This window comes from Musca autumnalis, unplaced genomic scaffold, assembly GCF_047663935.1.
Source record: "Musca autumnalis isolate F117 unplaced genomic scaffold, ASM4766393v1 scaffold_4, whole genome shotgun sequence".
Classification (NCBI taxonomy): domain Eukaryota; kingdom Metazoa; phylum Arthropoda; class Insecta; order Diptera; family Muscidae; genus Musca; species Musca autumnalis.
In genome coordinates, this window is record NW_027411977.1 from 218045592 (window position 1) to 218055594 (window position 10003).

The 10003-nt window shown below is 41.4% G+C and overlaps 1 protein-coding gene across 1 annotated transcript; it reads left to right on the top strand.

Annotated features, from left to right (window-relative positions):
- Positions 1-197: 197 nt before the first annotated feature.
- Positions 198-6412, top strand: LOC141401673 (ionotropic receptor 75a-like). The gene is made up of 7 exons (XM_073982010.1): positions 198-327; positions 2682-2857; positions 2914-3267; positions 3330-3466; positions 3530-4139; positions 5617-5897; positions 5956-6412. Exons 1-7 carry the CDS (start codon positions 234-236, stop codon positions 6185-6187), a joined length of 1884 nt encoding a protein of 627 aa, XP_073838111.1. The 5' UTR covers positions 198-233; the 3' UTR covers positions 6188-6412.
- The last annotated feature ends 3591 nt before the right edge of the window (positions 6413-10003 follow it).

Sequence of the window (10003 nt, forward strand, 5' to 3'; positions counted from 1 at the left end):
TTTAGGTATGTCATGGTAATTTTATCAGTTTTATTCTACAGGTTGTCTAAATACCAATCTAATTATGTTGTCATCGACTATCAGTTATACGAATTGGACTTGTCAACTAGGCATTATTTATGAATGAAGTAATAATTGAGACATTTTCGTTAAATTTTTTGGGGTATAAATACTGAGGTTATCTGAAGAGAAATTTTAAATCGTTTTGAGACATTTAAGAAATTTTAATCAAGATGTTGTATTTACATATCATAAATATGATTTTACATAACTTCGTTGACCTGAAGTTATCGTGTGTGGTCATATTTCAGTGCTGGCCTCATGAAGGTAAGACAAGAAATGAGGATTTTTAGAATTTTTTTGTGGCCCTACACATATTTAAAAATATTTTTTAGGTCTCGTGGATTTTTTAAAAATATTTTTTAGTGCTCGTGGATTTTTTAAAAATATTTTTTAGGTCTCGTGGATTTTTTAAAAATATTTTCTGGGGCTCGTGGATTTTTTAAAAATATTTTTAGGGCTCGTGGATTTTTTAAAAATATTTTTTAGGGCTCGTGGATTTTTTTAAAAATATTTTTTAGGGCTCGTGGATTTTTTAAAAATATTTTTTAGGGCTCGTGGATTTTTTTAAAAATATTTTTTAGGGCTCGTGGATTTTTTAAAAATATTTTTTAGGGCTCGTGGATTTTTTAAAAATATTTTTTAGGGCTCGTGGATTTTTTAAAAATATTTTTTAGGGCTCGTGGATTTTTTAAAAATATTTTTTAGGGCTCGTGGATTTTTTAAAAATATTTTTTGGGATCGTGGATTTTTTAAAAATATTTTTTGGGCTCGTGGATTTTTTAAAAATATTCTTTAGGGCTCGTGGATTTTTTAAAAATATTTTTTAGAACTCGTGGATTTTTTAAAAACATTTTTAGAACTGGTGGATTTTTTAAAAATATTTTTTAGAACTCGTGGATTTTTTAAAAATATTTTTTAGAACTCGTGGATTTTTTAAAAATATTTTTTAGAACTCGTGGATTTTTTAAAAATATTTTTTAGGGCTCGTGGATTTTTTAAAAATATTTTTTAGAACTCGTGGATTTTTTAAAAATATTTTTTAGAACTCGTGGATTTTTTAAAAATATTTTTTAGAACTCGTGGATTTTTTAAAAATATTTTTTAGAACTCGTGGATTTTTTAAAAATATTTTTTAGAACTCGTGGATTTTTTAAAAATATTTTTTAGAACTCGTGGATTTTTTAAAAATATTTTTTAAAACTCGTGGATTTTTTAAAAATAATCCGCGAACCCTACTATTTTAAGGGAGCTACCTACGGAGGCGTTCTTTTCTATAGAAGCATCTTACGGAGGTTTCATATTGTAGAGGAATATCCTACGGAGTTCTCCATTCTATAGAAATCTCCAACGGAGGTCTCCTACCCTATAGCAACCTCCTACGGGGTTCTCCTATTCTATAGGAACCCCTTACGGGGGTCTCCTATTCTATGGGAACTTCATACGGGGGTTTCCTATTTTATAATAACCTCCTACCGAGGTCTCCTATTCTATAGGAACCTTCTACGGAGGTCTCCTATTCTATAGGAACTTCCTGCGGAGATCTCCTATTCTTTAGAAACCTCCTACGGAGGTCTCCTATTCTATATAAACCTCCTACGGAGGTCTCCTATTCTATAGGAATCTCCTACGGAGTCTCTTATTCTATAGGAACCTCCTACAGAGGTCTCCTATTCTATAGGAACCTCCTACGGAGGTCTCCTATTCTATAGGAACCTCCTACGGAGGTCTCCTATCCTATAGGAACCTCCTACGGTGGTCTCCTATTCTATAGGAACCTCCTACGGAGGTCTCCTATTCTATAGGAACCTCCTACGGAGGTCTCCTATTCTATAGGAACCTCCTACGGAGGTCTCCTATTCTATAGGAACCTCCTACGGAGGTCTCCTATTCTATAGGAACCTCCTACGGAGGTCTCCTATTCTATAGGAACCTCCTACGGAGGTCTCCTATTCTATAGGAACCTCCTACGGAGGTCTCCTATTCTATAGGAACCTCCTACGGAAGTCTCCTACTCTATAGGAATCTCCTACGGAGGTCTCCTATTCTATAGGAACCTTCTACAGAGGTCTCCTGATCTATAGGAACCTCCTACGGAGGTCTCCTATTCTATAGGAACCTCCTACGGAGGTCTCCTATTCTATAGGAACCTCCTACGGAGGTCTCCTATTCTATAGGAACCTCCTACGTAGGTCTCCTATTCTATAGGAACCTCCTACGGAGGTCTCCTATTCTATAGGAACCTCCTACGGAGGTCTTCTATCTATAGGAACTTCCTACGAAGGTCTCCTATTCTATAGGAACCACTTACGGAGGTCTCCTATTCTATAGGAACCTCCTATAGAGGTCGCCTATACTATAGGAACTTCCTACGGAGGTCTCCTATTCTATAGGAACCTCCTACGGAGGTATCCTATTCTATAGGAACCTCCTGCGGAGGTCTCCTATTCTATAGGAACCTCCTACGGAGTTCTCCTGTTCTATAGGAACCTCCTACGGAGTTCTCCTATTCTACAGGAACCACCTACGGAGGTTTCCTATTCTATAGGAAACCTCCGTAACCGGTAGAAGGCTCCCACTTGTGTCCTTTGTTATATAAACGCATCCCAACCTTGTTTTAGTTCTTTCCCATTTCTCTATGGCTGCTGCCAATCACCAACTCTATGCCCAATATGCGAATCTAGACGGTCCTAAAGCTCTTGAAGATCTAACATATGCCTATTTGCGTTATCGTCGACCCAAAATTGGAATATTTTTGGATATGAATTGCAATCAGTCAGAGAAGGTCATTACAGAGGTAAGAACTTTTTTCACCACACCTAAGCCTAATAACCTTTCACATCTTTCCTGCAGACAAGTCGCATACGCTTCTTCAATCAACATTATCACTGGCTTATTTATGATGAGCGATCCGATATGAGCCGCTTTTATAGATTGTTTAGAAATTCCAATCTCTCAGTGGACACGGATCTGACATTTATTGTTCCTCGGGAAGATCAGGAACCGGATGGAGCCCACTTTATGGCATTTGATGTGTACAACAATGGTTGGTTGCAGGGTGGAAAACTGAATATAAGTACCAATTATGAACTGGAATGTAGGGCGGGGCGGTGTTATAAATCCAAATATATTACTGATTTATATAAACGCTCGGTGGGAGGAAATCGAGAGGCTTTGAGGGACATTACTATGCGAGTGGCAGTGGTGGTAAGGCTCAATAAACTTTTTTTCTTAAATCCATGAGAAATAAATATGAATATTTTTTTCAGGTCACAAAATACGATTTGAATTCCCCTCCAGAAGAAATCAATAAGTTCCTGCTGACCCAAGAGGATTTTCACATTGATCCCCTGGCAAGGTTGGGTTATCAGGTCATGATATTGCTGCTGGAATCGTTGTATACTAAGTAAGAAGACTTACAATTTGCCAAGAGATCTTTTAAAAAGATTCTTCTCTTTCTCTCTTCCAGAGTCACCTACACCTACTACGATCGTTGGACCGATGTTGAGTACACAGGTGGAGTTGTGGGTGCTTTGGTCAATGAAACAGCTGACTTGACATCGTCACCCTTTTTTATGACAACAAATCGTTTTCGTTACCTATCTGCGTTGGCAGCCACAGGGGATTTCCGTTCGGTTTGTATGTTCCGCACACCAAGAAACTCCGGCATGCATGGTGGTGTATTTTTGGAACCCTTCAGCACCAAGGTGTGGCTGTTATTCGGTTGCATTTTGTTGTTGGCTGGTGTGCTGTTGTGGTTGGCTTTCATTATGGAACACAGTGAAATGAAACGTTACATTAGAACTTATGTACCTTCGCTGTTGACAACATGTTTGATTAGCTTTGGTTCGGCTTGTGCCCAAAGTAGTTTCCTAATACCCAGATCTTGGGGTGGAAGGATGGCTTTTATTTCCCTATCGATTATAACTTTTATTATGTATAATTATTATACCTCGGTTGTGGTTTCATCGTTACTGGGTTCGCCGGTGAAATCGAAAATTAAGAATCTTCGGGAGTTGGCCGATTCGGATTTGGATGTGGGCCTGGAACCTTTGCCCTTTACACATACTTATTTGAATGTGAGTAAAGAAATCCGTAGAGGCTTATATGGAAAGACCTCTATAAGGAGACCTCCGCAGGAGGCTTCTATAGCATAGGAAACCTCCGTTAAATGCTTCTATGAAATAGGAGACTTCCGCAGGAGGCTTCTATAGGATAAGAGACCTACTATAGAATAAGAGACCCCTGCAGTAGGCTCCTATACAACAGAAACCCTCCGCAAGAGGTTCCTATAGAATAGGATACCTCTGTTATAGCCTTCTATTCTCAGGTAGAAAACTTCCGCAGGAGGTTCCTATACAATAGGTGACCTCCGTAGTAGGTTTCTATAGAATCGAAGACTTCCGTAGGAGGTTTCTATAGAATCGAAGACCTCCGTAGGAGGTTTCTACAGAATAGAAGACCTCCGTAGGAGGTTTCTACAGAATAGAAGACCTCCGTAGGAGGTTTCTACAGAATAGAAGACCTCCGTAGGAGGTTTCTACAGAATAGAAGACCTCCGTAGGAGGTTTCTACAGAATAGAAGACCTCCGTAAGAGGTTTCTATAGAATAGAAGACCTCCGTAGGAGGTTTCTATAGAATAGAAGACCTCCGTAGGAGGTTTCTATTGAATAGAAGACCTCCGAAGGAGGTTTCTATTGAATAGAAGACCTCCGTAGGAGGTTTCTATTGAATAGAAGACCTCCGTAGGAGGTTTCTATAGAATAGAAGACCTCCGTAGGAGGCTTCTATAGAATAGAAGACCTCCGTAGGAGGTTTCTATACAATAGAAGACCTCCGTAGGAGGTTTCTATACAATAGAAGACCTCCGTAGGAGGCTTCTATAGAATAGAAGACCTCCGTAGGAGGTTTCTATACAATAGAAGACCTCCGTAGGAGGTTTCTATAGAATAGAAGACCTCCGTAGGAGGCTTCTATAGAATAGAAGACCTCCGTAGGAGGTTTCTATAGAATAGAAGACCTCCGTAGGAGGTTTCTATAGAATAGAAGACCTCCGTAGGAGGCTTCTATAGAATAGAAGACCTCCGTAGGAGATTTCTATAGAATAGAAGACCTCCGTAGGAGGCTTCTATAGAATAGAAGACCTCCGTAGGAGGTTTCTATAGAATAGAAGACCTCCGTAGGAGGTTTCTATAGAATAGAAGACCTCCGTAGGAGGCTTCTATAGAATAGAAGACCTCCGTAGGAGGCTTCTATAGAATAGAAGACCTCCGTAGGAGGCTTCTATAGAATAGAAGACCTCCGTAGGAGGCTTCTATAGAATAGAAGACCTCCGTAGGAGGCTTCTATAGAATAGAAGACCTCCGTAGGAGGGTTCTATAGAATAGAAGACCTCCGTAGGAGGCTTCTATAGAATAGAAGACCTCCGTAGGAGGCTTCTATAGAATAAAAGAACTCCGTGTGAAGTTTCTTAAGAATAGAAGACCTCCGTAGGAGGTTCCTATAGAATAAGTAGCCTCCATTTGTATGTTCACTTTTTCTCTTCTTTTCCCCAGTTCTCCACCCTACCGGATGTAAAGCATTTCGTACGCAGGAAAATACTATCGAAAAAGACTGCCGACAATCTTTGGTATTCGGCCAGTGAAGGCATTACAAAAATGCGCCTCAAACCTGGATTTGTATTTGTTTTTGAAACCTCATCAGGTTATAATTTAATTGAGAGGCTTTATGATGCCCACGAAATATGTGATTTGAATGAGATACTCTTTCGTTCGGATTCTATGCTGGCAACGCATTTGCATCGCAACTCCAGCTACAAGGAAATTGTGAGGACAAAGTAAGGGTTATGTGGAATCTTTTGAAAAGAAAGCTAATCTGAATGTGTCTTTTTTCAGAATTATACGCATCTTGGAATCGGGTGTTCATTCCAAACATCGCCGTCAATGGGTGCGAACACATTTGAATTGTTTTTCGAATAATTTTGTCATCAATGTGGGTTTGGAATACACTGCTCCGTTATTTCTGATGCTACTCTGTGGTTATGGCATGGTGTTGTTTTTGGTGTTGTTGGAAGTCATGTGGTATCGTTGGGAAATGCGGGTGCAAAGGAGCACAGGAGGAAATTAAATGGACATAAAAAATTATTTTTCTATTGGAAATTCTGCAATTCCGCAGGATAATGAAAGCTGAACGTTTTGGAGATCGATGTGAAAAGGAAATATATAAAAAAAGAAAAAATTATGCACCAGATTTCTCTGCAGATTTCTGTTTTGCACTGCGCACAGTGAAACAGGGTTCTCTAAGAGCACAGTAGTATTCCACCAGTATCAATAAAATATTTAATCATAAAAATAATTTATTTATTAATTTCTATAAACAGATGACCTTCAAAAGGAAGACCTCCTAACTGGATCTCCTAAACGGGTCTTCTAAATCATAAGACCTCCTAAAAGGGTCCCCTAAACACAGAAAACCTCTTAAAGGGAACTTCTATAGACAGAAGACCTCATAAAGTGGTCTTTTATAGATATAAGATCTCTTTATGTGTGTTTTACAGACAGAAGACTATTTAATATATAGAAAACCTCCTTAAGAGGTCTTCTCTACACAGACGACTTTCTAAAGGGATCTTTTGTTAATGGTATACTTTCTATACAGAAAACCCAGAAGACCACTATAGAAAGAAACTAGTAAAGGGACCTTCTATAAACAGAAGACCTCCTAAAGGGGTATTTTATAAATAGAAGAGTATAAAAAAATCGGTTCGGCGGAATTCAACGCCGGCGACTTTACACCTACAGTTGAACTTGATACAAGTCCATTAAACATTATTGGTAGAATTGAAGACCGCGCGATCTCTAAGAACATATAACTCTATCTAACCTCAGAATTCCTAAAAATCAGTAGGATGAGGAGCAAACACTGTTCAAGCAAAGTGGTCGAGTCAAATTCTGTTCCCAAGCAGAAACCATCTCAGAAAATATTGAAGAAGGCTAAATTTAAATCTAAAGAAAACGACATACGTAATAGAGATCAATGGACGAAGGGGTCTGCTTCCAAGACCGACTAAAACCCGAATGGCAAGGATAAAGCGGAGGGACATTCGATTCTAGGAACTTCCAGAGGCTGTATGGAAGTCAAGATGGTAGGGTTAAGAATATTGACACAGATTCGCAAGAAAAAAGTCCTACGGAGAGATTCTATTCTGAAGGAGCCTCCTACAGAAGTCCCACATTCTATAGGAGCCTCCAACGGAGGTCTCCTATTCTATAGGAGCCTCCAACGGAGGTCTCCTATTCTATAGGAGCCTCCAACGGAGGACTCCTATTCTATAGGAGCCTCCAACGGAGGTCTCCTATTCTATAGGAGCCTCCAACGGAGGTCTCCTATTCTATAGGAGCATCCAACGGAGGTCTCCTATTCTATAGGAGCCTCCAAAGGAGGTCTCCTATTCTATAGGAGCCTCCAACGGAGGTCTCCTATTCTATAGGAGCATCCAACGGAGGTCTCCTATTCTATAGGAGCCTCCAAAGGAGGTCTCCTATTCTATAGGAGCCTCCAACGGAGGTCTCCTATTCTATAGGAGCCTCCAACGGAGGTCTCCTATTCTATAGGAGCCTCCAACGGAGGTCTCCTATTCTATAGGAGCATCCAACGGAGGTCTCCTATTCTATAGGAGCTTCCAACGGAGGTCTCCTATTCTATAGGAGCCTCCGACGGAGGTCTCCTATTCTATAGGAGCCTCCAACGGAGGTCTCCTATTCTATAGGAGCATCCAACGGAGGTCTCCTATTCTATAGGAGCCTCCAACGGAGGTCTCCTATTCTATAGGAGCCTCCAACGGAGGTCTCCTATTCTATAGGAGCCTCCAACGGAAGTCTCCTATTCTATAGGAGCCTCCAACGGAAGTCTCCTATTCTATAGGAGCATCCAACGGAGGTCTCCTATTCTATGGGCGCCTCCAACGGAGGTCTCCTATTCTATAGGAGCCTCCAACGGAGGTCTCCTATTCTATGGGCGCCTCCAACGGAGGTCTCCTATTCTATGGGCGCCTCCAACGGAGGTCTCCTATTCTATAGGAGCCTCCAACGGAGGTCTCCTATTCTATGGGCGCCTCCAACGGAGGTCTCCTATTCTATGGGCGCCTCCAACGGAGGTCTCCTATTCTATGGGCGCCTCCAACGGAGGTCTCCTATTCTATAGGAGCCTCCAACGGAGGTCTCCTATTTTATAGGAACCTCCAACGGAGGTCTCCTATTCTGTAGGAACCTCCTACGGAGGTCTTCTACTGTATAGAAACTTCCTACGGAGTTCTCCTATTTCATAGGAGCCTCCTTCGGAGGTCCCCTACTCTATAGCAGCCTCCTACGGAGGTGCCTTATTCTATAGGAACGTCCTACGGATGTCTCCTGTGATATAGGAGCCTCTTGCTGAGGTCTTCTCTTCTATAGAAACATTCTACGGAGGCATCCACTGAGGTCTACTATTCTCCGTGGGATGCTTTAATAGAATAGGAATCTTCCGTGGGGGCTTCTATAGAATAGAAGACCTCCGTAGGAGGCTTCTATAGAATAGAAGACCTCCGTAGGAGGCTTCTATAGAATGGAACACCTCCGTAGGAAGCTTCTATAGATTGGAAGACCTCCGTAGGAGGCTTCTATAGAATAGAAGACCTCCGTAGGAGGTTTCTATAGAATAGAAGACCTCCGTAGGAGGCTTCTATAGAATAGAAGACCTCCGTAGGAGGCTTCTATAGAATAGAAGACCTCCGTAGGAGGCTTCTATAGAATAGAAGGCCTCCGTAGGAGGCTTCTATAGAATAGAAGGCCTCCGTAGGAGGCTTCTATAGAATAGAGGACCTCCGTAAGAGGCTTCTATAGAATAGAGGACCTCCGTAAGAGGCTTCTATAGAATAGAAGACCTCCGTAGAAGGTTTCTATAGAATAGAAGACCTCCGTAGGATGCTTCTATAGAATAGAAGACCTCCGTAGGATGCTTCTATAGAATAGAAGACCTCCGTAGGATGCTTCTATAGAATAGAAGACCTCCGTAGGAGGCTTCTATAGAATAGAAGACCTCCGTAGGAGGCTTCTATAGAATAGAAGACCTCCGAAGGAGGCTTCTATAGAATAGAAGACCTCCGTAGGAGGCTTCTATAGAATAGAAGACCTCCGTAGGAGGCTTCTATAGAATAGAAGACCTCCGTAGGAGGCTTCTATAGAATAGAAGACCTCCGTAGGAGGCATCTATAGACTAGAAGACCTCCGTAGGAGGCTTCTATATAATAGAAGACCTCCGTAGGAGGCTTCTATAGAATAGAAGACCTCCGTAGGAGGCTTCTATAGAATAGAAGACCTCCGTAGGAGGCTTCTGTAGTATAGAAGACCTCCGTAGGAGGCTTCTATAGAATAGATGACCTCCGTATGAGGTTTCTATAGAATATATGACCTCCGTAGGAGGCTTCTGTAGAATAGAAGACCTCCGTAGGAGGCTTCTATAGAATGGAAGGCTTCCGTAGGCGGCTTCTATAGAGTGGGACCTCCGTAGGAGGCTTCTATAGAATAGAAGACCTCCGTAGGAGGCTTCTATAGAAGGGAAGACCTCCGTAGGAGGCTTCTATAGATTGGAAGACCTCCGTAGGAAGCTTTTATAGACTTGAAAATCTCCGTAGGATACCTCCATATGACTTTTATAGATTAGGAGACCTCCGTAGAGGGCTTCAGTAGACTAGGAGATCTCCGTAGGAGGCTCCTATAGAATATAAGATCTCCGTAGGAGGCTCCTTTAGAATAGGAGTGTGTGTATAGAAGACCTCTTTAGAAGGCCTTTGGTCTATAGAAGTCTCCTTTAAGTCTCAGGGGGTCTTCCGTCTACAGAACACCCCGTTAGGAGGTCGTCTGTCTTCAGACGACCCTCTTAGGAGGTTTAATGTCTTTGGAAGAC

Excerpts from the sequence above, each read along its gene's own strand:
- LOC141401673 (XM_073982010.1), top strand. The coding sequence starts at position 234 with ATGTTGTATTTACATATCATAAATATGATTTTACATAACTTCGTTGAC. Across the intron at positions 328-2,681 it reads TCAGTGCTGGCCTCATGAAG|TTCTTTCCCATTTCTCTATG; the intron begins GTAAGACAAGAA and ends ACCTTGTTTTAG. Across the intron at positions 2,858-2,913 it reads CAGAGAAGGTCATTACAGAG|ACAAGTCGCATACGCTTCTT; the intron begins GTAAGAACTTTT and ends TCTTTCCTGCAG.